Raw genomic sequence first — 27,899 nt, 5'->3', positions numbered from 1 at the left:
TAAGTTTACCGGTTTATTTTATCGCTTAAGTTAGAAGATTTCACACGGGGCCTCCAAATTTCATGGGACGGCCCTGAGTTTATTAAGGAGACTGTTAATATTATGTAATTTTGGTCAAGTAAAGATATATGGAATAATATCTATTTTGGTTTTTATATACTTTTATAGTGACATTCGTGAACCAAACGAGCGCCTAAGTCCCAACTCCCAACTAGCTAAAAAATTGTCAAACAGGCCCATACACTGCTGCTCTAGTTAGCAGCCTCTGGGGCTACATACACGACACGTCTTAAGGATTACGAATTACGATGAACAAATAAGTTTCCGCCCTCTACTGTCAACATGTATCAATACGATTTGTCTGCTAGACAACTAGAGTATCAAATCAATGTTAGCATTTCCCAACCGATCAAAGACAATTAGCAGAAGAATACTTCGAGTACGATGGATTTCTTCGCTATTACTGTACTCGCCGTTGACATATGATTCCGTAAGAAATCTATGAGCTGGACGCTTGCTCTTGCGTCAAGCTTTCTTCTTTGGTGCCGGAACTCCGGCAGCTTTACATGAATATATATATACACTCATCTGTTTCAAAATGTATAGCGTTATTGACTTTTCGCATAACGTTGGACTATTTTTTTATTTAAAAGTTTAGTACAAATATGTAAAAGTATAATAAGTTAATATTATATTATATTTGAAGATAAAACAAGCCATAACGAAATAAATGATATTTACATAAACTTTTTTAATAAAACGAATGGTTAAACGATTGTGTGAAAAGTTAACAACGTCATGCATTTGAAATGGTGGAAGTATATATTAATGCATTAGGCAGCTTGTATATATCATGTGTTTACGATTGATTGACTGCCATGGAGTTGAGTAAGACTCTGTTAGTCAAGCAAGAAAACTATGGCACAAATGGTATCCATGCATGCACATATCTCAAGCGCGCGAGTGCCTTGGTGTTCTTGCCAGTTGCCACACTCCAAGTGAAAAAATTATGCAACGTACGAATTGATGGAGGCGAGCAAGGCGAAGCGCAGCGTGGCCATCGTCGGCGCCGGCGCGAGCGGGCTGGCGGCGTGCAAGCACCTGCTGGCGAGGGGATTCCGGCCGGTGGTGTTCGAGTCGGGGGAGGCCGCCGGCGGCGTGTGGAGGCGGACGCTGGCGACGACGAGGCTGCAAACGCCGGCGCAGGCGTACAGGTTCTCCGACTTCCCGTAGCCGGCGGCGGCGGCGGCGGAGGAGTTCCCGCGGCACGACGAGGTGGCCGCGTACCTCGACGCGTACGCGCGGCGGTTCGGCGTGCGGGAGCGCGTCCGGTTCGGCAGCAAGGTGGTGAGCGCCGAGTACGCCGGCGTGCCGGAGGAGGAGGCGGCGGCGTGGGAGAGGTGGTCCGGCAACGGCGAGGCGTTCGGCGACGGCAGGGGTGAGTGGCTTCTCACGGTGCAGCACCGCGAATCGGAGAACCTCCAGGTTGGTGAATACGTGACGGCATGAGCACACAGAAAAGTGTCATTCCTGTCGGCTTATCACCGTCAGTTTGGCTTGAGCCGACGGGGTTTCTCAATCACTGTCGGTTCAGCAGGTTGATCGAATTTTCCCGCCCAACCCACTTGATAATCGAAACTGGATGTCAAATAATCGAAACCCATTTTAATGAGTGTTAAATTATCAATCTCTCGCATAGTATGGTAACAAATGACTTGTCAACGGATTCACCTCGCTTATCAATCCACAGACATATAAGTTCGACTTCGTGATCCTTTGCATTGGACGGTATGGCGTTGCGAGCGTTCCAACATTTCCACCCAAAGGAGTACCTGAAGCGTTCCATGGACAAGTGCTCCACTCCATGGACTACTCTAGCATGGACCATACGGCCGCGGCCGAGCTGATTCGCGACAAGCGCATAGCCGTGGTTGGTTCTGGCAAATCGGCCTTCGACACCGTTGCGCAATGTGCCGATGTAAACGGTGAGATTGCTGCAACAGAACATGTTCACCTTGATCACATTTTCCAAATTGAATTTGAATTTGTTATGACAATTTTTACCGTATGATATATAATCTATCTATCTATTATATTATTAAAACAGCCTTGAAAGAAGGCACCACATTCGCTGTGGGGGCTAGAAATTCCCACATTAATCGAAGAAAAAGAAAAAAAGAAAAAGAAGAGTCCAAGTAGAAGTCCAATTTAAAAATAGCTGAAATTCGGAATTAAAAATAAGCAATATTGAAAGAAGTTTCCATATAAGAACCCAATACGATATTAACCAAAATTCGAAATAAAAAAAAATAAAATCCAAAATTAGAAAAGGAAAGGAGAGTCCAAGTAGAAGTCCAATTTAAAAATAGCTAAAATTCGGAATTAAAAATAAGGAATATCAAAAGAAGAGTCCATATAAGAACCCAATACGAGATTAATTAAAATTTAAAATAAAAATAAAAATAAATCCGAAATTATAAAAGGAAAGGAGAGCCCAAGTAGAAATACAATTTAAAAATAGCTGAAATTCAGAATTAAAAATAAGCAATATTGAAAGAAGTTTCCATATAAGAACCCAATACGAGATTAACCAAAATTCGAAATAAAAATAAAATAAAATCCAAAATTAGAAAAGGAAAGGAGAGTTCAAGTAGGAATACAATTTAAAAATAGCTGAAATTTGGAATTAAAAATAAGGAATATTAAAAGAAGAGTCCATATAAGAACCCAATACGAGATTAATTAAAATTCGGAATAAAAATAAAAATAAATCAGAAATTAGCAAAAGAAAATAAAAGAAGAGTTCAAGTAGGAATACAATTTAAAATTAGCTGAAATTCGGAATTAAAAATAAGCAATATTAAAAGAAGAATCAATATATGAACCCAATACGAGATTAATTAAAATTTCAAATAAAAAATAAAATAATATCCAATAAAATAACAAAATTAGAAAAAAATAAAAGAGAGTTTAAGTAGGAATACAATTTTGAAACAACTGAAATTAAAAAAAATAAAAACATTAAAAGAACACAATACGGTATTAACTATTTTTTTAAAAAAATAAATTATGAAATTAGAAAAGGAAAAATAATATTTAAATTAGAAATACAATTTATAAATAACTAAAATTTGTGATAAAAATAAAGACTATTGAAAGAAAAAACCATCTAAAACACATAACGAGATAAATTAAGTAACAGGCCTATAAAAGAGTAGAGTGATGGCGGTTGATACGCCATATAAAAAATGTTAATAAAACAACAAATAGAATCCTAATGACGATTATAAGGAGGGACGTCGGGCATGCCGTGAAGCAAACAAGTAAGGCAGTAGCCGGGACTTCTAGAAAGTAAAAAAATAAACCCATTGATAATCATATTCGATTTTTAAAATCTCAATGACAATAAAAAGGAGAAGAAGCGGGCGGGCGTATAAGAGTATGGTTGCAGAGCCGCCGACGGTTGACGGGACTTCTAGAAAATAAAAAATGAATTCCAACGATAGTTATGTTCGATTTTTAGAATCACAATGACAATAAAGAGTAGGCGACGGACGGGCTGTAGAGGGGCATAGTGGCATCGTTCAAATTTTAAAGGTTCGGAACTTCCAAAAAGTAAAAAAAACCTAATGATAATCATGTTCGATTTTAAAATCTCAATGACAATAAAGAAGAGAGGCAGCGAGCGAGCCGTAGAAGAGTACAATGGCAAAGCCGCTGATGGTTTGACGGGACTTAAAGTAAAAATGAACCCAAACGATAATTATGTTCGATTTTTAAAATCTCAATGACAATAAAGAGAAGAGACAGTGGACGGGTCGTAGAGGAGTATAATGGCAACGTTTGACGGGACATCTAGAAATTATAAAAACGAAACCCAATGTGACAATAAACTCTAAAACTATAAAATACAAATTTTAAAGGTTCCAAAAAGAATGAATAGAAATAGTGATAGATCGAGTAAGCAAATAAAGAAAGAGATGACATAAGGGGTAGCAATTGGTGTGACTTTTAAAAACTATATAATTAGAAACACGAGGATGATAATGGTGTGACTTTTAAAAACTATATAATTAGAAACACGAGGATGATAATGTTTGGTCTTTCAAAGTCTTAAGACAATGAGATAGCTATTTAATAAATTTTAAGTAAAATCATACTAAAAATATATTATTTTGTTTGGGTGCTAGCCGCATAATTACGCGGCCACCCATTCTCTATTAAAAGGACAAATTTATCATTTTTTATAAGTTACTCACTTTCTAAGTATCTCACATACGTGGTTGTCAGGGAGCAAGTACCCATGTACAATGGTGTACAGGAGCCCACAGTGGATGGTGGATGCAGGGCTTGTGTGGGGTGTGAACCTCCAGAACCTTACCACGTCACGGCTGGCCGAGGTGATGGTTCACAAGCCTGGTGAAGGCCTCCTCCTGAGTCTTCTCGCCACAATGCTGACACCACTGGTAGCACTCAACCACAGTTAATCCATCTTGTAAGAAGAAACGCTAAATAGATCGTCACTAATCGTTAACAGTTCAATTTCACAACCCATTGATTCCTTCAGAGATGGTTATTGTCGAAGCTAACGGAGATGTACTACAAGAGGCACACACCGATGCAGAGGCATGGCATGGTGCCAGGCTACAGCTTCTCACAGTCAATCTTGGCTTGCCGGCTCGGCATCCTCCCGAAGAGATTCTACGACCGGGTGGACGATGGCAGCATCGTGCTCAGGAGGTGTGACCCGTCTTTCAGCTTCTGCGCCGGCGGGCTGGTGCTGGACGTCGCCACCGGCGACCACATCGTCGACGCCGACGTGGTCATCCTCGCCACTGGCTTCCAGGCGGACCGGCAGCTTAGGGATATATTCGTGTCGCCGTGGTTCAGCAAGATCGTCGCAGAATCTTCAGACGCCACTGTACCTCTGTACAGGTCATTGCGTTTCACCAATCACTATGTATCGCAGAATTTAACTATGTCAGTACTTTCTTAAAAACCATAAAATTACTGTAATATATTTTTTTCTTTTGAATCATCTCTGAGTGGTGTGATTTATTGATCGACAGACGGTGCGTGCACCCTCGTATACCACAGATGGCGATCATTGTTTACGCGGAGAGCGCGGCGAACATCTACCCGTACGAGATGATGGCCAAGTGGGTGGCGCACCTTCTCGATGGTGCATTCCAGCTACCGAGCATTGCACGTATGGAGAAGAGCGTGGTGGAGTGGGTTTGTTGGGCGCATGATATGAGGAGGTGTAGCGGCAACTACTTCCGCAAGTCATGTATTGGCACCATCACAACGTGGGATAATGATCAGTTATGCCGCAATATGGGATACAACCCAAGAAGAAAGAAAGGGATAGTTGCGGAGTGGATAGAGCCCTATGGAGCCGCTGACTATGCTGATATCTAGTCACCATGTGTCACAAACTGAATAATAATAATAATAATAATAATAATAATAATAATAATAATAATAATAATAATAAGTGGAGAGTTAATTGTATTTCAAATGTTGCACATATAGACCATGACAAACATGTGGCAGCAATGGTGAAATTTCAAGTATAACTTAAAAGGGATAATTGAAGAGAGTACTTTTCATCCGTTCTATAATATAAACATTTCTGGTTATAAATCTATACGGAAGCTTTGTCAGTGCTTAAAAGTGGAATATCGTTATCCCATCCCAGTTAAAGGAAGAGATGTGTAAAAGTACCCAAAACTGTTGCTTGCCAGTTTATGAGCGCTGCACGAGGAAGCATGTTGTTGTGAACCTTTTCAGCTTGGTCTAGAGCATGGTGCTTAGGGCTGTGTTTGCAATCCTGGATTTCCAACCCCTCTCCATCATATTCCGCGCGCATGTTTTTCAAACTGCTATGTTTTCATAAAATGTTTCTATACGAAAGTTGTTTAAAAAAAATCATATTAATCTATTTTTGAAAAAAAATTAGCTAATATTTAATTAATCACACGCTAATAAATGTACACTGTACATGTTGGGAACTTAGGATTGCAAACACAGCCCGGTGGTAACGGAGCCAAACTTTTTAACCTACAAAATATAAAGAATGGGTCCAAAGAGATTGGAGTAAGATTTAATAGATTTTTAAACTTCCCAGAAGTACGGATTTAAAGTATTGAGATGGGTTCTGAAAGGGCCCGTGACCCATTACCACCTACTGATGCTCGATGGATGATAGAGTTGTTGTCCTCATTGTTTATCCGTAGCTTTCTGTAAGACATTATTCAATTATTAATCCCCAAAAAAATAAGAAGGATATGGTGTAAAATAATTCTCCCTTAATGCCCTCTAATCCCTTCTCTAAGGGGATTAACCCCAACAAGGGCTTAGGCCATGTTACATTACTACTATATATCTACTCCCTCCGTTTTACGATGTAAGTCATTCTAGCATATCTCACATTCATATTGATATTGATGAATCTAGACATATATATCTATTTAGATTCATTAACATCAATATAAACATGAAAAATATTAGAATGAATAACATTGTGAAACGGATGAAGTATATAAATGTTCAGGCTGGCTAGCGCTTCAATATTCTATCGATGGATGCGACCAAGAAGCGTGTGGCCATCGTCGGCGCCGGCGCCAGCGGCCTGACGGCGTGCAAGCACGCGCTGGCGAAGGGCTTCCGGCCGGTGGTCTTCGAGGCCGCCGGCGACGGCGTCGGCGGCGTGTGGAGGCGCACGCTGGCGTCGACGAGGCTGCAGACGCCGGCGTTCGCCTACCGGTTCTCCGACTTCCCGTGGCCGGCGGACGTGTCGGGCGCCGAGGTGTTCCCGCGGCACGACCAGGTGGTCGAATACCTCGCCGCCTACGCGCGGCGCCACGGCGTGACGGAGTGCGTCCGGTTCGGCTGCAAGGTGCTCGCCGCCGAGTACGCCGGGGTGCCCGATGAGGAGGCGGCGGCGTGGGAGCGGTGGTCGGGGAATGGCGAGGCCTTCGGCGACGGCTCCGGCGAGTGGCTTCTCACGGTGCAGCACCCTGGATCCGAAGCTACCCAGGTAATTAAGTTCACGTGCTACTTGAATTTTTTTGTCAAATTTATTTATGTTTGATTTGATCAATTTTATAGAAATATTTTTAACACAAAACAAACATATATTCAACGTTACATTTAATGAAACTAGGTTGGTATTGTAGATGTTTCTAATTTTCTCATCAAATTAAGAAAATGACTACGAAAAGTTAAAACGATTTATAATTAATATGAAATGGAGAGGGTAGCTACCAATTTCAAGCTCATTTCAATTGGTTTATCACAAATTGCACACGTACAGTTAAATTACAGTAACATTTCAAACGGAACTTGAAATATATGATCAGAATATTTCAAAGAGAAATATATGATCAGAATATTTCAAAGAGAGGTATCTTGGTGTACAGATACACAGGGTCGATTTCCTGATACTCTGCACTGGGAGATTCAGTGGAGTTGCCCACACCCCAACATTTCCACCCAACCGAGGCCCCGAAGTGTTCCACGGCCAAGTGCTTCACTCCATGGACTACTCCAACATGGGCCACGCCGCCGCCGACGAGCTGATCAGAGGCAAGCGCGTCGCCGTCGTCGGCTCCGGCAAGTCGGCCTTCGACACGGTGGCGGAGTGCGCCGCTGCAAACGGTAAGATCCACATTTCGCGGCGAGAGTAATTAATCGATCTGTGATGAACTGTTGAGCGTGCGTGCTGCCTGCCATGGATCAGGTGGCAGGTATCCGTGCGCCATGATCTGCCGGAGCGGGCGGTGGATGGTGAACGGCGGGTTCGTGTGGGGCGTCAGCCTTGGACACCTCTTCTGCAACCGGCTGGCCGAGCTCACCGTTCACAAGCCCGGCGAGGGGCTTGCATTGGCCCTCCTCGCAATTCTGCTCACCCCTTTGGTTTGTGATGTTACACGTTTGTGAAGTGATAGATCGTACATTAATTTATACGGTTGATTTTTTTAATTTTTTTAATTATTTAGGTGACATACATCCCTCGATAATTTAGAATAATTTTCCCAATTCAACTTGATTATGTATGCATTTTTACGATGGTATTTATATCGGTATAGTAGAAAAAATTTAGATCTTTCGTCTTTTCTTTTTTATTTGACTGGTTACTAGTATTACCGTAGCTATTGCTTGTAAATAAATAACCTCATCTTTTCGCTTATGCTTATACTCAGCCAAAATTTAAATCTTTAGCCTTAAATTTGGAGTTGATTTTGAGGTTTTTTTCATCGAAGTTTATTTTTCAGCCTTTGATTTTGGATCGCTAAGGACACATATATAAAAGTTTTACTCATAAATTATTTTTCGTATACAAATATGTCGTTTGGATTATTCCATGAATAAACCAAACGATGGAGCCAAAAGTAGTTGGACCTTTTTAAGGGACAACAAACTATTTTGGACCATTTACGGAACATCGATCCAACTAGGCGGCGGAAAGATATATTGATATTGAAAGCATACTAGTATCAATTATTGCATCCCAATTATGGAAGAAACAATGTTTCCTTATTTTAATGTGTACACATTCGAATTATGTATAACAGACAAGTAAATTCGAAAATTTCAATATCCATGTTGTAATTTTAAAATGAATTTCAAATTTGTAATTGAATTTTTAGCATAGTTGGAATTATTTTACTTTATTTTTTTTAGAACTACTACTCTATCAAAAAAAAATCAAACCCTCCGTCCAAAAAAAAAAAGACAAACCGTAGATTTCCGTGCCAACGTTTGACTGTCCGTATTATATGAAATTTTTTTATAATTAGTATTTTCATTGTTGTTAGATGATAAAACATAATTAATACTTTATGCGTGACTTATCTTTTTAATTGTTTTATAATTTTTTTAAATAAGACGGACAGTCAAACGTTGGACATAGAAACCATGGTTTGTTTTTTTTTTTTGACAGAGGGAGTAGGTTATATCAATAGTAGTAGTGTATTTTTCACCGGGCATTTCTTCGATATAATAGTGATGATAGGATTCTACTAAGACCAGAAAAGTGCTCACGAATTTTAACTATATCAAGTACTAGCTGTTTTGATACTGAAAATGCTTTTTTTTGTTTCAGAGATGGCTGCTGTCGAAGCTGGCAGAGACCTACTTCAAGATGCAGATCCCGATGGAGAAGCACGGGATGGTGCCGGAGGAGAGCTTCGCGGGATCAATGTCGGGCTGCCGGCTCGGAGTCCTCCCCGACAAGTTCTACGACAGGGTGGAGGAAGGCAGCATCCTGATCAAGAGGGCAAGATCTTTCAGCTTCTGCACGGACGGCTTGGTGCTCGACGACGACGACACCGGCGAGCGCGTCGACGCCGACGTCGTCGTGCTCGCCACCGGCTTCCGTGGCGACCAGAAGCTCACGGACATGTTCGTCTCGGCGACGTTCAAGCAGCAGATAGTAGCAGCTCCTCTGTACAGGTGATACTCCGCACATCGCCGTCAACGATCCGTTCGCCGGCGAGCCGGCCAGCGTCTCGCCGCCGATGAGCATTCATTCGTTCGTGCAGGCAGTGCGTGCACCCGCGGATCCCGCAGATGGCGGTGATCGGGTACACCGAGAACCTGACGAGCATCTACACCTTCGAGATGATGGCCAAGTGGGTGGCGCACCTCCTCGCCGGCGCGTTCCGGCTGCCGAGCGTCGTGCGGATGGAGGCGAGCGCGGCGGAGTGGGACGAACACCTGGCGATGAGGAGGCACGGCGAGGGCGGCGGCGGCAAGCCGTGCCTCGGCGGCGTTAGCACGTGGTACAACGACGAGATGTGCCGGGACATGGGGTACGAGCCGAGGAGGAAGAAAGGGATTCTTGCAGCTACGCTGGTATCCTCTGAAGTCTGAACTCAAGTGAAACTGATCAGTGATCGATCGATCACTGATGTGTTGATCACGAGTATACGATAAAAAAGAACATGAACTTTGGAATTGTTGGGCTTTCAGAAAGGGGAAAATAAGTTGGGCTGCGATATGAAGAGGAAAATAAGTCGAGGAAATAAGCGTTGTTCCAAAACTTTGTTGCATCGCCCATCGTTCTTCTGCAAAACATTGTTCGTGTATATCTATTTCCGTCTGGCTAAAATCTAACAGAGAGCACGATACCTTTTCGAGATATACATGTGTGATGTGTCTGAAAAAAACAAGAGTATATGGCCTCATTTGATTTAAAGGAAATTCATAAAAATTTTAGAGAATTTCATTCCTATAGAAAATTTTCCTATAGTGCTTTGAATTAAAGAAATAAATCTTATGAAATCCTATGATTTCCTATGTAATGCCTAATGGCATGTAAATTTTGTTGGAAATCTAACATGAGGTAGAATCTCATGGAAACTTTCCTTTGAGTTTTTTATTTCTCATCTAATTCCTGCATTTTTTCTTACGGTCCGATGAAACGGTCATTTCTATGTTTTGCAATCTTCTGTTTTACACTCACATTCATATTAAAATCCTATGTTTTTCATATTTTTATGTTTTCTTAATCCTACTATTCAAATGAGCCCAAAATGGTGAGTCAACAGTGCTGAATATCCGTACGTGAATGACTGCAGAAACAACCGGAAGAAGATCGTTGATTCTTCGCCTCTTCGGATCAAAACCACCCTATTGCTCAACTTGTCGCAGCTTGTGCTGACTGCCGACATATGCATTGGAATTGAATCCATGAAGAGAGACTGTAATTTGCATCAGCTCTTTGCTATCCGATTGAAAATGCACAGTCAAGAAACACAACTGGTACTTATACTTTTTCCTTTTTTTGGGGGAAACTGGTGTCATCTTTGTGCTTTATAAAATGTGTAATGTATCACATGGAATCTAGACAACAGATGGTGCAGCTCAAGAACGGCCATCCAAAGTGTCTGAAAGTTTTACATTTAGATCATTCCACTATAACTATAGTATACTCCCAAATCAACTCCTGCTACAGCCAAATCGACTCTCACCACGTCGGTGGGAGAGAAGGAAAAGAGACGATGATTAAGAGGACCAAAGTTGGTCCCCGTGTCAAGAGAGATGGCGTGGTAGGGAGAAGATCATGGGTGGACCTAGGGGGTGTGCCTGGTTGGCACCGGTATACCCAATTTTTTTGGAAAAATACTAGGATGTAGTACGTAATCAGAGGACATAAAAATAGAATTCTCTCATAAAATAGAATATAACAATGATCATGGTTTGCCTGGAGATCTTTTAATCATCAAAAAATCAAATCAGGAGAAGAGGAAAGGACTTGATGAAAAGAAACAGTGGAGGAAAAAAAGAAAAATATCTAGATAGATTAGGATATGGGATTGATTGTTCTGAGTCTTACAGATATTTACTGAATGGGAGAATAGCTAATACGGTCCCTAAAGTTTCGCTTCGGGCTCAATTTAGTCCTTGAGGTTTCAAAACGTCCAAATAAGTCCTCGAAATTAATCATTTGGGTTAATATAGTCCTTGGACCCACAAAAAATGCCACATGAGCATGCCAAGTCATTCTTGCATGCAACAATACAAATGAAATGACCATTATAGCCTTACCATATAAAAAGAAAGAAAAGAAAAAAATAAAGGAAAAGAAAAGGAAACAACAGGAAGGAACGAACAAAAAGACCGGCCCATTACTCTATCTGTTTGTTTTCTCCATCTAAACCCTGATTATAATGTGTGAACCATTTATATTATGTCATGCACAATTATGTCATGCATGTTGGCTATAACTTTTATATTGCAATTTGAGTTGATTGGGTAAAATATAGTTGCTACTTTTACCTACTTACACGGTTTTGTTATTTCTAGGATTTTGATAATTCCGTGCAGTACAGAGTTGAATTGTTCTATATCTGTTTGCGTGCACGTTTAACTACTCACAATAAATAAATAATATATATTATTAGATACAATACATGCAAAAGAAGATAAATGGTTCACACATTATAATCAGGGTTTAGATGGAGAAAACAAACAGATAGAGTAATGGGCCGGCCTTTTTGTTCGTTCCTTCCTATTGTCCTTTTTTTTCCTTTATTTTTTCTTTTCTTTCTTTTTTATATGATAAGGGTAGAATGGTCATTTCATTTGTATTGTTGCATGCAAGAATGACTTGGCATGCTTATGTGGCATTTTTTTGGGTCCAAGGACTATGTTAACCCAAATGACTAATTTGGAGGATTTGTTTGGACGTTTTGAAACCTCAGGGACTAAACTGAGCCCGAAACAAAACTTCAGGGACCGTATTAGCTATTCTCCCTTCATGAATTATGGACGACATTTGAATAGAATTTTCAAAAATCCGACCAAAATTTGCCATCGGAATTGGGTTTTTTTTTTAAAAAAAAATGGTGGAGTGATCGCTAGAATGGGCACACCAAGTGTAATTTTTTTTGGGTCCGCCACGAGAGAAGATGATCCATGCATCCGGTGCAATGTTATTGTCACCGTGATCCACGCACAATCCGAGATCCACCGTCCATCTTCAAGATCACAATCACGCCACACAAAACTTGCGAGATCACTCTCTCCCTATCGCATCTTCTATCTCGGCTCTAAGAAACTCCTATCCCCAACGATTGTTGCTATCTAATCGTCAGCTCTTCGCCTCATTTTTCACGGGCACAGTGGAAGTGGCGGCAGTCGAATTAGGGGCATAAAGTAGCAAAGTGGCCTAAGTGCAAAACTTTCATCATGCCATGCTGGATAGCCACGTCAACTCCTGATCCATCTCATTTGTATTTTGAACTTCGGATGATATATTAAACTATGATTAAATAAGCATATGTGTATTTACGCTTTTATATATCTTTCTTTTATAAAATAGGATAAACCCGGCCTCTACAACGCCTTTACGTATCTAGATGACACATAGTCTAAGTTTAATCGTCCGAATATTTCAGTTGGTTTAGCGCACCAGATTGTACTGTTCACAGGATTTATTTATTGTTCTCCTTGCATCCACAGTGTTTGTCCGCGGTACGATGGAACATGATCCGGATCCATGCGTGTTATCCTATATTTCTAGTCGTCCAATTACTACTCCATATCCTACCAGAAAACTGTGACACATCATTATTCAACCGTTGCACAGAACGCTGCTCGCAAAGCCGAAACTTGTAAAATGGGGGCCAGAAAGAAGCAGTGCCAGAGGAAGAAAAAGTCTGTGCCCCAAATGTGGAGCATATGGCCTATATCGCACCGAAGTAGTACCATGTAAAGTTACATATGAAGTCAACTATTGCAACAACCCAACCCACCTGTCCTACGTTAAATTCAGCACACCTGAAGTCCCCAACTTTACGTTATCCCCTCTGTAATAGCAATACACGTTGTCTTTGCTCAGAAAGAAAAAAAAAACCCACCACAGTATGATAAAACACGGTCAAAACAGCACAGAAAACGTGCCAATTTGAAAGATTAGTCAGCCCTGGCCAGAGTCCGGACACGAACCGCGATCTCGGTCAAGGCCGTCAAGCGAGGCCCCGGCTCGCGCAGGCGCAGGCCGCGCGGCTGACGGAGGAGGAGTCGCGGCTAGTCCCTCCGCTCTCGGCACGTGAGTCGTGACGCGAGAAGGCTCGCGGCGCGGAGCGAAGGAGAGATCCATGTCTGTTTAGCGTCGGTTAGATAGAGCTCCAATTATAAATTTAGCTTCAGGATTTGGATCTGAAATAAAGTTGTGGAGCTTCATCTCATTTTGTAAGAGAGCTCTACCAAGCTTCGCTCTTATTTTAGGTGGAGCTGTTTGGCTGAGCTCTAGCTCCACTATGCCAAACAGACCTTTAGTAGAGCTTTAACTCTTAAATTTAACTTTAAAAGTTGAATTTGAAGTGGGGTTGTGGAGCTGCCTAAACCCAGTTTCATATTTCTAGTTTTATTTTATAAAAGAGTTTTACCTAACTCAACTCTTATTTGAGATTAAGTTAAAACTGTTTGGCTGACCTCTAATTTGATGAGAACTAGAGCTAGAGCTAGTCCTGTGTCAAACAGCTCGGACAACGCATCGCGAGAGTCGCGCGCGTCGCTTGCGCCCGTTTTGTCGTGTGGCGCCGCGGCACGGCTCCTGCCTGCGTGGCTGCGCGCGCGCCTGGATCGATCGGGTTGAGCACGTGTGCGTCGGCTGCGTTGCGTGCGGCGGGGACTCTGCTTTATTCGATGGGTTTGGCGCGAGCGCCGAGCGAGCGAGCGATCGCGACGGCGGGACGCCGACGCGCGTGTGCCGGGCGACGGCGTTTTTTCGTTGTGAAGTGTGAACACGGTGCTGGTGCTACGTTTTCACCGGTTCACCACGATTTCGGTGTGGAAACTGCGAGCGGTGCAACGTTTTCACCACGTGCGATCGATCACTTCGCTTTCCAGGTTTCGCTGCCCCTGAATATGTGAATTCATGAACCAAATTCTATTGAGAACGAAGGGTTTCCTAACGTGCCTCAAAGACAACATGTAACTCCCAATTCGTCTCAGCCTGGTCTAAATTTGTTAAAATTTGAATCAAACTTCGTTCGAAACTTTTCAAACTCATATATTTTGGCGGGTTCTTATTATTTTTTTCCTTTTTCCTTTTGCAATCGGATCCCAGAACCCTAGCCACACGGTCAGCACACTGACAGTGGTTCAATTTTTTTTTTCATTTTACAATCGTTCAATTTTATCTGCTTAAAGGAAAAAGAAAGCTCGATTGGTGGTTTACCAATCCATTAAACTGTGAAGCTCTCCTTGAATTGTCAAGCAATTTTGCTAAAAATATGCAATCACATTTTCAATATTATTTTCTTGCCTTTTCCTAATGTGATTGTTCTTGTACGATTGTCTGGTTTAATCTAATTTAGGTGGGGATTTCCCCCGTGTTCCTTAAAAAAAATGTGATTGCTATATCTCACCTATATCCTCTTATATCTCAGCTATTTTTGGTGGGTCCGACGTTTTTAGGTGTGAATTGTGAACAGTGCTCTCGTTTTCACCACGATTTTCTGTGTGAGTGTGAGCAGTGCTTCGTTTTCACCACGTGCTCTGAAAATTTGAATACTCCACTTCACTTTGCAAGTTTCGCTGCTCTGAAAATTTGAATTAATGAATCAAATTCTTTTGAAAAGGACCGAAAGGGTTTTCCTAACATGCCTCAAAAGTTTTATCTATTGGTGCACAAGTCACAAACGCGGTCAGGCAGACAGTCGTTCAAGATTTACGAACGTTCAAAGATTTTGTGCTACCTAAAAGGGACAAAGAAAACTCCATTAGCCTACGATTGTACAGATTGAGCTCTCCTTGTCGTTCAGTTATACTAAACACTTTACCACCGGCATAAATTGCCAAGACATGCAACGGTCATATAGCTTTTCGTCAATTTCGGTTGGAGATTCATATATGGGATTCAATAATTAAGGGGTCTTTATTTTGTGTGAGCGATTATTAGCTTGCGTTTGCTTCAATTATTTGGGTGTGTTTTTTTAGACTTGATGATGTGCGCTGGTTTTGCACGAATTTATGTAATAATTGGTTGTAGCTCGTTGAGTAAAGATTGGAGTTCTATTCTACTCCCTCTATTCCATAATATAAGGCATGGTCAAATTTGACACGGTTTTCAAAACTAATGTTTATCTTATAATTTCTTATATATTATAAGGTTTGTAGTAGCAAAATTATAATCATATGAAAGGAAATTCAAATGTCAATCCAATGATATAATTTTTAGCAAGTAAAATTAAATTTATATTGTACTAAATGTTGGTCAAAATGTTTTGAAGGTGGAATCTTGAAATACGTGAACGCATTATATTTGGGATGGAGAGAGTATTATCTTAAGAAAAATGCCAAGACATGAGGACCAAGCAAAAGAATATGACATTCCCACTTACTTCCTTCGTTTCACAATGTAAGTCATTCTAATATTTCTTATATTTATATTGGTGTTAATAAATCTAGATAGATATATATGTCTTGATACATTAACACCAATATAAATGTAGGATATGCTAGAGTAACTTACATTGTGAAATGAAGAGTGTACAACCTAACTATGCTATCAACATGTTTGATAACTTTACCAGTTGGCATATACTTGCTTGGCTACTTCGACGAAATACAAGGTGGCCTAAAAGTTGAAGTGCAGAAAGCACGATCGCCTCTGTTGTTCTTATTTGTGGGAAGCCACTTTCTACCCGTATATATATTTGCTAAAGAAATGTGAAAGTAAAACTCGTACGGAGACTGAACAGAGGCATGTGAGAAACACTCTGGAATGGAAAGTGTCAACGTGTTAACGGAGTGCATCAAGCTGTCGTGTAATCTGTACATTTCTGTCAGAAAAAAAAAACTTCACATTGTTTTTCAAAAGAATTATGATCTGTACATTCCTGTGATCCGTTTGACCCGGTCGTAAAAGAATCATGCATTTTTTTTCTCGACATGTGGGCATGAAGCATGCAGGTTATATTAGGTCATTCCCAACCCAAAACACTAGACATAGTTTCCATAAACTCCATATCATAAAAAAAAACTAGTACTAGACACTACTCTTTCAATGCAAACACCATTATTTCATACTTGAATTTAATGCTACTTATCTCATATGATATCTTATCTCATATGATATCTTGAATATTGTGTAGAAATCATGTCTCATGCAAGACATGGTTTCCTTCTCTTTCCTCATTTATTCACTTGCCGCATCATTTTTCATTCTAGATGGCAGCTTATTTAATGCTATGGACACTATCCTAATTATTGGGTTGAGAATAGCCTTACTACACCAGATGCAATAAACTACCGAGTCACATTTTAAATAGAACAGATAGAACAGTGAAAAAACCCCAAGATATACGAACCATAATTCTCTTACCCCACGACACTACGTGGTGCCTATTCCACTGCTCATCCAGCCACTCATGTGAAAGGATCATCGATGTTAGATTTGAGAACCGACATTGATGGCTTTCCACGAGTAAAAAAAAAAAGCACTGAGTCAGATCCATGAATCAAGTTAATATGATTGTATTAACTAAATTAATGGAACTGTTAAAAAACTAAATGAATGGAAGAATGACAAATCATTCACATAATATCCCAGAATATGTGCATGCTTCGAGCCAAAAGAAAACCTAAATCACACTATAAATTCAACATCATTGTCTAGAGCCAAGTGGAGGGGAACACAATGAGGTATCTATGGGTGAAGTGGAGACAACGTCGCTCATCCATCGAGCTAGAGTTGAGCTTGTAGATTTGCTCCTAGCCTCTGTCACCCCGCCGCCCACACCCTATGCGTCTCCCTTCCCCAGCTATCAAAAAAGGTTATCACTTCTCTATCTTTGCTTCGTTGTTTCATCGAGCTATGTAGATGGTAGGATCTGGCCTCTTCGAGCGTAGCGAGGATGAAGGGGAGGCGATCAGGATGGATCTAGTCTTGTTGTCACTACCTCTCCCCATACCTTGACGATGACAAAGGCGGATCTGACCGCTCCCCAAGTTCGAGATAACTGGATTTGGTGGCCACCCGTCGAGGAGAGGTGGATTTGTTGGCCCCATTGCTCGTTGGCCAGGATTAGGTGGTTGGGAGAAAATGGAGAGAGTAGAGAGAGAGAGAGAGAGCAAGAGAGGAGGAGAGACGTATGCGCTCGGAGTCTCGAGTGGTTGCAAATGAAACTGATCGGTTTGATATATTTTTCTAGCTCACTAAAAACTAGGCACTATTTTTTTTGTTGTGTTTTAATAGAAAACCAACATATATAACTATTATCAGTGCCAAATTTTTTTACAGAATCAGCATTTATAATTATCATTCGTGTCACGGTGCCAGTTTTTATCAGTCAGGAAAACCCTTAGCGCCGGCTTTTTTTTTTCTTCTTCAACTAACCGGGGTACGTTTGGGCGTTTGGCTGCCTGGCTGGGTCATGGAACGGAACGGAACGTGTCAACGAGTTGGCATCAAGTTTTGTCATGTACTGTAATCTGTACTTTTCGGTCAGAAAAAAAACTGAACATTGTTTTTCATAAAGAATTGTGATCTGTACAGTACATTCCTGTGATCCATTTGACCCGGTCGTGGAAGAATCCGTGCGTTTTTTTTTTCGACTTGTGCGCATGAAGCATGCAGAACTGAACAAGTATGCAAGATGCAATAAACGGCGGCGTCACATTTTGAATAGAACTGTAAAAAAAAAACCCAACATATTGGAACAATAATTCCATTATGAATAAGATTTTATTTACACAGCTTCAGATCTAAAGTTTTTAAACTGGGTATTTCTAACCTTATAATTTCATAGATTTAGATCTATGATCACGTTAATAACATTTTGACAAATCATTTTGTTTCTATTTTGATGAAATTTAAAGTTTTAAAGCACTATAATTTAATATACAAACTTCAAATCAAACGTGAACCGAAGTCTATAATAACATGCCTAAACTTATTACAAGTATGAATGGAGTATTCAAAGTACCCTATGTTTACAGTTTGGGAGTTCAATGCGTTACTCCCCTGGGTAAAAAAAAAAAAGAAAAAAAATCATGTTTGAACCTTTTAACGGTTCTTTCAGTTGTGGTTTTGACCACAATATTTTTTATAAAATAAAGTTAAAGATTATCAAAGTACTTTTCAACACAAATTTACACAAGACATTTTTATGTTCGTTAAACTATGTATTTCAAACTTCATTGATAGTCCAAAGTTAAAAATTTGGTCAAATCTAATCTAAAACATCATATAACCAAAGGGAATATTTGAAAAGCCGAACATACTTTTTACCACCCATACTAGAATTTATTTGGGAAAAAAAATAGCCATGTTTAAAAAATAGTTGCCACTAATTTTTTTTCCTTTATTACAAAGACTTCAGTCCCGGAGGAAAAAAAAACAAAACGGAGTACGAAAAATTGGTGAGGCCTGTAACAATTCTAAACACCCAGCCAGCCAATCATGTTCGTCTCCTGTTGGAACTTGTAACATCAGTAGATCACCTAATATGATCTTATTATCCATGTATATTAAGTTGAAGGGCCAGGATCACTCACCTAAAACACAGCAATCAACTCCCCTAAAAATTGATAAGAACAAACCACTCCTCTTGTTCCTTTCCACCAAGGAAGTTTCAGTGGGTGTTAGTGTGTCACCATCCATGGCAAGCCATCCATCCATGGATGCAACTCACATACATCACCCATCACCAAAGCCATTGGTCCCATATTATGCTTTCCAAGTAGCTTTCACCCACTAACTAACTGGGAGGAAAATTCAAGTACAGCATCGCCAATGATTCAATGATAAACACGGTTAAAAAAATGAAAGCATAGTCGATTAATTAATTGTAAGCCCATCGAATTACACCACCTGCTGGAATTAACTTTGAGTAATCAGGTCAAATGAAGAGGACATCCCATCTCTTTCCTGACGAGTTATTATTAACCCACCCACCCGGAAGCCACTGATTCACGCAGCCACAAGCTGATTAGAGTAGCATCTGATCCAATCCAAAGCCACCCACTTCTTCTTTATATACCTCCCGCGCCATCTCTCCTTCTCCCAGCTCGAATCGGAGGACCAGCTCCGCCGCCGACGATTCTTGACTTGCCTTCTTCTCCGGCGGCGACGATTCTTGGCTTCTTTGGTTGATTGGTCGGGCGGAGCAGCGGTCGAACAGCTTGCGGGCATCAACAGGCGAGGCATGGCGAGGGGGCTGTTTGCGTGCTTTGGGAGGGGAGGGGAGGAGGCGGAGGAGGAAGCAGGGAAGAGGCCGGCGCTGCGGCGGCGGAGGACGGTGAACCTCAGGTCGCTGTCGCTGGAGGACCTGTCGCGGACGCTGGCGAAGACGAACCTGCACGCCTTCACCCTGGACGAGCTCAAGGCGGCGACCAAGAACTTCTCCACCAGCAACTTCCTCGGCGAGGGCGGGTTCGGGCCGGTGTACAAGGGCTTCGTCGACGGCGAGCTCCGCCCCGGCGCCCTCGAGTCGCAGCACGTCGCCGTCAAGTACCTCGACAGCGACGGCGTCCAGGGCCACCGCGAGTGGCTGGTGAGTTTGCCGCTGTCTCTTCTGCTGCCGAATCATACATCCAGCTCGTCTGATGTGATGATGAACTGATAATAATGATTTTCTCGTTAATTTTTGTGATCAGGCTGAGGTGGTGTATCTGGGGATGCTGAGCCATCCTCATCTGGTGAAGCTGGTAGGATTCTGCAACCAAGATGATCACAGGATGCTGGTCTACGAGTACATGCCAAGAGGCAGCCTCGAGAACCACCTGTTCAAGAGTAAGTAGTTACTAATTACCACATGATTTGGGGTTAATTACCGTGTGTTAGCTGTTGCAGCTTTTGCTAATCGAGTGTGTGATTCATTGGGTGTGCAGATCTTCTTGCTTCGTTGCCATGGTCGACGCGGCTGAAGATCGCCGTCGGCGCGGCGAAGGGGCTCGCCTTCCTGCACGAGGCCGAGACGCCGGTGATCTACCGCGACTTCAAGGCCTCCAACATTCTTCTCGACAAGGTAAATCACACAGCAAGCTTAATTTACAGCAAAATTCGTTGGTGTTGACCACATGATTTGTGTTGCAATTTGGGGGGATTACAATTTGAGAGCACAGTTTAAAAATTGAATCATTGTTAAGCTGCAGAGTGTAGGGCAAGTAGGATGAATTGAGAATGTAGTAGTGGTTGTTTATTTTGTATACGCGACACGCCCAATCAGGCGAATGGATCGCACGTTGTCAACTGTTTCCAGCCGGGTCAAAAATCGTAGCTTCCAACAGTAGGATTAATTAAAATAATGCGACAAATAATGCGACAAATTAGCAGCAAAACCTTTGATTGTTTATTACACAAGCCGGTCGTTGGGCGTAGAACTGATTGGCTTTGTCTGGTTCGTTAGGAACCCACGGTTTTTTTAAGTTCAACGATCCAAACTGCCATACTGGCTTTGTCGTGTCAGTACGGTACATGCCAACCACTACCACAACGCCACAGCAACATCAATGAAATCAAAATGCACAACAAAATCACAAGTTCTTTTTAGTTTTGAACGAAGTTGCAAGAATATTTATGATCTTAGGTCCCATTTGGCATAACTACAGCTTTCAACTCTAACTTACGTAGAGTTAGAGCTGTCAAACGGTACAGATTCTTCAATTTTAGAGCGGAGTTAGCGGAGCTGCTCCATAAATTTATACTATAGAGGTGTAGCTGGGTTTTTGTCGCTCCACAACTCCACTCCATCTTAATAGACCCATTAAAATAGGCACACTTTGATGCCAAATTTGCTGACTTGTCAAATGGGAAAAATTTGCAGGATTACACGGCGAAGCTGTCGGACTTTGGGCTGGCGAAGGAGGGGCCGCAGGGGGACGCGACGCACGTGACGACGCGGGTGATGGGCACGCACGGGTACGCGGCGCCGGAGTACATCCTGACGGGCCACCTGACGGCGAGGAGCGACGTGTACAGCTTCGGCGTCGTTCTGCTGGAGCTGCTCACCGGCCGCCGCTCCGTCGACAAGCGGCGGCGCGGCCGGGAGCAGAACCTCGTGGACTGGGCGCGCCCCTACCTCCGCCGCGCCGACCGGCTGCACCGCATCATGGACCCCAGCCTCGAGCTGCAGTACTCGGCGCGCGCCGCGCACGCCGCCGCGAAGGTGGCGCACCAGTGCCTGCAGAGCGTGCCCAAGTCGCGCCCCTGCATGCGCGACGTCGTCGACGCGCTCGAGCCGCTGCTCGCCGTCGACGACGACGTGCCCATGGGCCCGTTCGTGTTCACGGTCGGCGGCGAGGAGGCGGCGGCGGCGGCGGCCGGGAGTAGCGCCGCCGGCGACGCCGGCGACGACGAGCCGGCGAGGGGGAGCCGGCGGGGAAAGAAGCACGTCACGTCGGCCGTGCACGCGGAGAGCCCGCTGCGCGACGGCCGGTACGCGAGCAGGGTGAAACGACCGGAGAGCCCACCGAGTGTGATCTGATGAGTACATAGAACAAACAAACTGAATTTGTACATAGCAAAACTACATGGTCCTTGATTCATTTGTATTATACTACCTTTGTTCGTGATGTTTTTTGTCTAAAGAATTTGCTAAGGGAAACGTTGATTAATAGAGTTGTTTAACTCCCTTTGTAACTTGTAAGAAAGAAAAGGGGAGTATTTTTCTAGATTTTAGGCGCATATGCAATGTGCAACTTTTGTTCATTTTAACTACGATTTATCTAACTTTAAAGACTTTTAATGTTTATGCCTGTAATTTTGTAAATGTTATGAACGGTAAGTTTATTACATGTAATTAGTTTTTTTTGCTACAATAATTTAATGCTCAACTTTTTTTATCTACAAAAACTTTGTTTAAATAAGTAACAAGGGACTTTCCTAAAAGAAATCCACATATATCTAGCAATTCTTTGGGAACTTACTAGTATTTTATATTTGAAAAACTCTAACCCTTGGTTTCAATCCAAAGGGCCAAATGTTCCTATCAGGTTTACATCGTACAGAATTCCTCCCCAAGTTTTTTTTTAAAAAAAGCTGAATGCTCGTTCTTTGTTGCGGATAAAATATATATTATAATTTTAATAGGTACCAGAAATAACATGTGTTTTGCCATAAAATGTGTTACCTATCATTTTTCAATAGATCAAATCTATTGATAGATTTGATTGATTTTTAGTAAATAGAAGTTTACGGGGGTAATTTACAAAACTACAATGAGAGCAGATGGTGGTGTCAGCCAGACAACCACCACCGCTACTTCTTTTAAAGTACTTCCTTCATTTCATATTACAAGTCGTTTGACTTTTTTCTTAGTCAAGCTTATTTAGGTTTGACTAACTTTATAGAAAAATATAGGAACATTTTTAATACAAAACAAATATATTATCAAAATATATTCAATGGTAACTCCCCGTCAAGATGGCGACAATGACGTCGAGCGCGGCAGCAACGGCGGAGGGACGATGAGCCATCTTCTGGAGACCCGATTAGAGCACCGCCCGCCGCCACCGCCGCCGCCACCACCACCGATTCCCCAGTATGGCATAGTCACGGTACAGAGTGCACAGGATGTCGACGCAGCCATACCTTCAACCCTTGTTGGTGAGGTTGTTCGGATTTGGGTGCCGTTCGATATGCCCAGCTTCAACCCTTGTTGGTGAGGTTGTTCGGATTCGGGTGCCGTTCAATATATCATTGGGCACAGTGTTGGATATAGGTGAAATTCTCAAGGACAATGTTCTTGGGCAGTCCCTGGTGGAGGACCCAGCTCTGCTGGCTGCGAAGCTAAGCCAAGCGAATTGGCTTAGCAATGAGCTCCGTTTAGTGCGATTTCGTGTCGAGCAGCTGCAGCATGCAGATACTGCATCTGTCTGCCTGACTCCCTCCTCATCAGGGAATCTGAAACTTTGGATAGTTTACCTTTTTTTGTTGTTCCTGTAAAGAGGAGAGCTTCATATGTCTGGCCCCCATTTTGCTGTGTGGCCCCCATTTTCCTATTGGGAGGAGTAGTTCATTTCTATATAGATAGTTGAAGAGAAATATCAATGTCTCCCTTAGTTAAGGATTTGGCAAATATACTCATTTTAAATTGAATTTCCATTCCTTTTAGCTCCAGATACTAGTATCCCTCTTATTCATCTCACCTCTGTTTTGGAATAAAGGAGGTACAATCGATGTAATAATTAGCTAAAGCCTACCTCTTATTCATCTCACCTCTGTTTTGAAATAAAGGAGGTATAATCGATGTAATAATTAGCTAAAGCCTAAGGCAACAAAGGTTCAGGTTGTCAACATGTTCATATTCACACCGGCATTATGAAGTTATCATTAAATCGATGACTTTTACAATGGGACCTTTAATATAGATAGACTGAACCATATGGTAATAACTCAAGTGCAAAGATGCCATTCAGATACATAAATTTATACTTATTTGTTTTTTAAATGTCACTCATCTCCTTTATGGGGTAGCGATGCTTTATAAGGTTCTGAATTATCTATATTTTAGAAAGAGAAAATGAATTCTTTTTAAAGTAGATTTTAAAAAAGCATCTGACAAAATTAAATTGCCTTTCATCTATCAGATGATGGAATCAAAAAGATTTCCTAACAAAAACTAGTGATCCGATATTTCCCTTGCTATCTAGCTATAGAAAAAAGAGTTATAGAAAGGAGATACGGAAGATAGGGTAGCTATTATGCAATATGCATATGCCTCTGAGGAGTCAGCAAAAAACATAAAATTCATACTTTGCCTCTTTTGAAAATATGTCTGGCTTAAAAATCAACTTTGATAAGAATGAGCTGATTATTGTTGGACTTGAAAAAGAAAAGGAACTAAATTCTGTTCTATATTGACTTGTAAAATGTAGTGCCCCGTTCAATCTCCCGTTTGGGAGGGTGGATTTTTGTTGCATGCAAAACGAGAAACATCATTAGCACATAATCAATTAAGTATTAATTATTATAAATTTGAAAAATGGATTTATTTGCTTTTTTAAACAACTTCTATATTTTTTTAAAAAAATACACCATTTAACCGTTTGAAAAGCATGCTAAAGGAAAACGAGTAAGTTGAAGTTTGCAGTGGAAGTTGAAGTTTGGAGTTGAATATATAGGGCTAAGTAGTATACCTCTATACATGTTGTCTTTTTATAGACTACCAAAAGGTGTATACCTCTATACATTATAGAACTAGATTTTTATGGTAGAAATATCAAGGCATAAGGAAATATCACTTAGTCCAGTGGCCAATGATTTGTAGGCCAAAAGATCAGGGTGGCCTGGGGATTCTTGATTTATTTAGATACTATGAAAGTAGCATTATTGGGGAAGTGGCTTTGAAAGCTGGAGAATGATGAGGGTCTTCGGCAGAGTATGTTGTATGACAAGTACTTGAAGAACAAAACTTTGTGTTTAGATAAACACAAAACAGGAGACTCACAATTTTGGTCTGGGCTACTTGAGAGATGAGATACAAGATTTTTTTTTTCTGAAATATTGTAGAAAGGAAGTAAGGAATGGCACTATGACTTTGATTTGCGAAGACATATGGATAGGAGACAGGACTTTGGCTGAACAATTCCGAGAGTTATTTAAGGAGGGGACTACGCATCGGTCACCCGATCCGGAGTGGCCAAAATCGGCCGCTGACGTCAGCATGATCCGATTGCATCATTAAATTCGTTACAATTAAATCTTCAAAACAAGACCACACATGGATATATTCTGACGAACATTTTTTTAGCTTATTATTGAATTATTTTTAAATATTGCACGATGTTCCACCAAGTATATCGGAATTGTTTCACTGAGTAGATCGAAAATGTTTCAATCGTTTAAATCGGGCGTTGTTTCACCTTATATAAAAAAATATTTTAGCAAATAGAGAAAGAATATTTCAGTTCACTGCAACATTAGATCTATACATAGTGAAACATTGTAAGTACACTAGGTGAAACATTTTTGGTGGAACAAAAAATAAAACGAATTCCCTCGAATTCCCTTAATAGAGGGTTTGCAAAATATGTGGGTGATTTGTTGCAAAAGAATGTTTCGTTCACTGCAACATTAGATCTATCAATAGTGAAACATTATGAGTACACTAGGTGAAACATATTTGGTGGAACAAAAAATGAAACGAATTCCCTTAATAGAGGGTTTCCAAAATATATGGGTGATTTATTGCAAAAGAATGTTTCGTTCACTACAACATTAGATTTATACATAGTGAAACATTGTAAGTACACTAGGTGAAACATTTTTTGTGGAACAAAAAATGAAACGAATTTCCTTAATAGAGGGTTTCCAAAATACTATGTGGGTGATTTGTTGCAATGGAGTATATAGTGGAGACACATGACAGGTGGGGGCAGAAAACATGGTGGGGCCCAGGCGCCTGCATGCACCCGTGTGGGGGACGGGGCGCGCGGGGGGAGCGCCCGATCTGCTCCACCCCCGTCGGGCGCCCGGCCTGCAGCATTTTCGGTTATATAATATAACTTTCACTAAAATAGTAACAATAGCAAAGGTCTTTGAGATGGGTTGGGATGCCTTTGAATTCAGAAGGACACTAGGTGGGGATATGGCTGTGAAATGAGAACATTAATAAAAGCTTTGTAATGGGAAAATTTTGCAAAATGGGAAAGACAAGCTCATTTGGACACTTACAAAAAGTGGGGTTTTTACTGTCAAATCTTTTTACTATGCAATGAAGGGACACAGGTCGTGCAATACTGCAGGCTGACATGTGGGCCCTGTCAGCCTACAGTACTGCACATGCAGTACTGCAGGGGATCTCAATTGGCAATGAAGTTGCAAGATAGTGGTTATCCCTTTAAGAAAATCTGGAGATTCAAGATTCCTATTAAAATTAAAGTGCTCATTTGGTTAGCTCTAAAAAATAGTATTTTGACAAAAGACAATCTTATAAAAAGAGGATGGAGGAAGGGTACTGCAAAATGTCAGTTCTGCAACAAACATGAAAGCATAAATCACTTGTTTTTTTTAGTGCAGTTTAGCACGTTTTGTGTGGCATACCATGCATTGTGTTTTTGCATGTTCTATACCTGGGGGGTTAAAAGAAGTAATGGGTGGATGGTTAAGCAAGTTCTCTAAAAAGAATAGGAGCCTGCTTTCAATAGGAATAGCTGCTATTTTGTGGAGTATCTGGAAAATCAGAAACAGGGCTTGCTTGGATAATATAATTCCAAATGATCTGTGGAAGTGATTTTTCAGATTGCACATAATATATCAAATCGGGCTATTTTGGAGAACAAGGAGGAAGAGGCAAGAAGCTTGCTGGAGGGGGCCAGGGTGTTAAAGCAGGTAGCCGCTGAATTCTACAGTGCTCGGCATGGCTGGAGCTTCAGAGCTGGAAGGATCCAAGGATGACAGAAGGAAGACGACGTCTCTCAAGCATGGAGGGTTTGGAATATGAGCAAAAATGGCTGAGTTTTTTTGGGTGCTATTAGGAAAGTATGGACTGTTAAGTTCTTAGATGTAGAATGGCTGAAATGGCGTTTTGAATGTGTGTTGAGCAGGTTAAGGGACTATGTATAAGGGGATGGCACCTAGATTAGGTGGGAGGAGGTTGTGGTCGTCTCCTGTTATGCTCTTTTTTCGCTTTTGTAATGAAAAAAAAATCTTGCAGATTATGTTCAGTGGCATGTCTCGCGACACCAAGAATCGCAGTGGCTCGGTCGCTGGCTGGCGCCAAGGATGATGCCAATATCCTCCGGCCCGCTGATAGTCACAACTCTGAACGGCGGCGGCGGAGGCGGCAACAAGGCAGCGAGGACTTCAAGAATGGATTATGTGACCAACATGTTCTTTGCCGCCTGAACGCCATCTTCAACAGCAGTCGCGGCCGCACTCGTGGACTCGACGATCAGATCGCCATGGCAGGCGGGACCGCCCACTGCGACGCGTTCTTGCTCACCGCCAGCCTCCTCGGCGGATTCTTGCGGCTTGTCATGGAAGCCCCCGGTGCGCGCCCGGCATGTCGTTGACGCTCGCGTCCTGGCCCGCCATGTGCTGGACGCCCGCGTCCGCTTCCACGCCCACGGCGGCGACGCCTTCTTGCGAGTTGCCGGCACTTTCTTGCGGCGCCTGCGCCTGCGCCTGAAGACTCCATGGTTCTTGAGGAACGTCACGGAAGCCCGCGGCCATGCACAGCAGGTGTTCGACGCCTGCTCCCGCGGGCATGTCCCGGCCGGCCACGCCTTGTTGAGCCTGAGACACGTCGTCGAAGGCGCTCGCCTCATCTTGCATGTTGCCCCGTATGCCCGCGCCCTGTCGCGCCATCTTCCCTCCGCACAACATCTTGTTGTGGTCGCCTCCCACGTGGCCGACCCCGACGCCGACGGCGCTGCTGCTGGTCGCTGCCTCCGCTCCAAGAAAGGAAGCAACTCCCTCCGGAAACAATGGAACG

At 42.0% G+C, this 27,899-nt stretch overlaps 2 protein-coding genes and 1 pseudogene across 3 annotated transcripts; all 3 read left to right on the top strand.

Annotated features, from left to right (window-relative positions):
* The first annotated feature begins 1,010 nt into the window (after positions 1-1,010).
* LOC107275765 (probable flavin-containing monooxygenase 1) lies at positions 1,011-5,421 on the top strand (annotated as a pseudogene).
* Positions 5,422-6,559: 1,138 nt separating this feature from the next.
* Positions 6,560-10,147, top strand: LOC4340424 (probable flavin-containing monooxygenase 1). 2 transcript variants are annotated; one of them, XM_015786264.3, is made up of 5 exons: positions 6,561-7,042; positions 7,425-7,662; positions 7,745-7,920; positions 9,110-9,459; positions 9,549-10,147. In XM_015786264.3, the coding sequence occupies exons 1-5, from the start codon at positions 6,584-6,586 to the stop codon at positions 9,877-9,879; spliced, it is 1,554 nt and encodes a 517-aa protein (XP_015641750.1). In that variant the 5' UTR covers positions 6,561-6,583; the 3' UTR covers positions 9,880-10,147. The 2 variants fall into 2 exon arrangements, with proteins under 2 accessions (XP_025882417.1, XP_015641750.1); XM_026026632.2 differs by lacking the exon at positions 7,745-7,920 and having other exon boundaries at positions 6,560-7,042.
* Positions 10,148-19,434: 9,287 nt separating this feature from the next.
* Positions 19,435-22,212, top strand: LOC4340422 (serine/threonine-protein kinase RIPK). The gene is made up of 4 exons (XM_015788981.3): positions 19,435-20,015; positions 20,119-20,254; positions 20,353-20,489; positions 21,288-22,212. The coding sequence occupies exons 1-4, from the start codon at positions 19,668-19,670 to the stop codon at positions 21,945-21,947; spliced, it is 1,281 nt and encodes a 426-aa protein (XP_015644467.1). The 5' UTR covers positions 19,435-19,667; the 3' UTR covers positions 21,948-22,212.
* Positions 22,213-27,899: the final 5,687 nt, after the last annotated feature.

Source organism: Oryza sativa, chromosome 6 (assembly GCF_034140825.1).
Source record: "Oryza sativa Japonica Group chromosome 6, ASM3414082v1".
In the NCBI taxonomy this organism is placed as follows: Eukaryota; Viridiplantae; Streptophyta; class Magnoliopsida; order Poales; family Poaceae; genus Oryza; species Oryza sativa.
The sequence above is the reverse complement of the archived record's forward strand: the minus strand, read 5'-3'. Positions and strand labels throughout refer to the sequence as shown.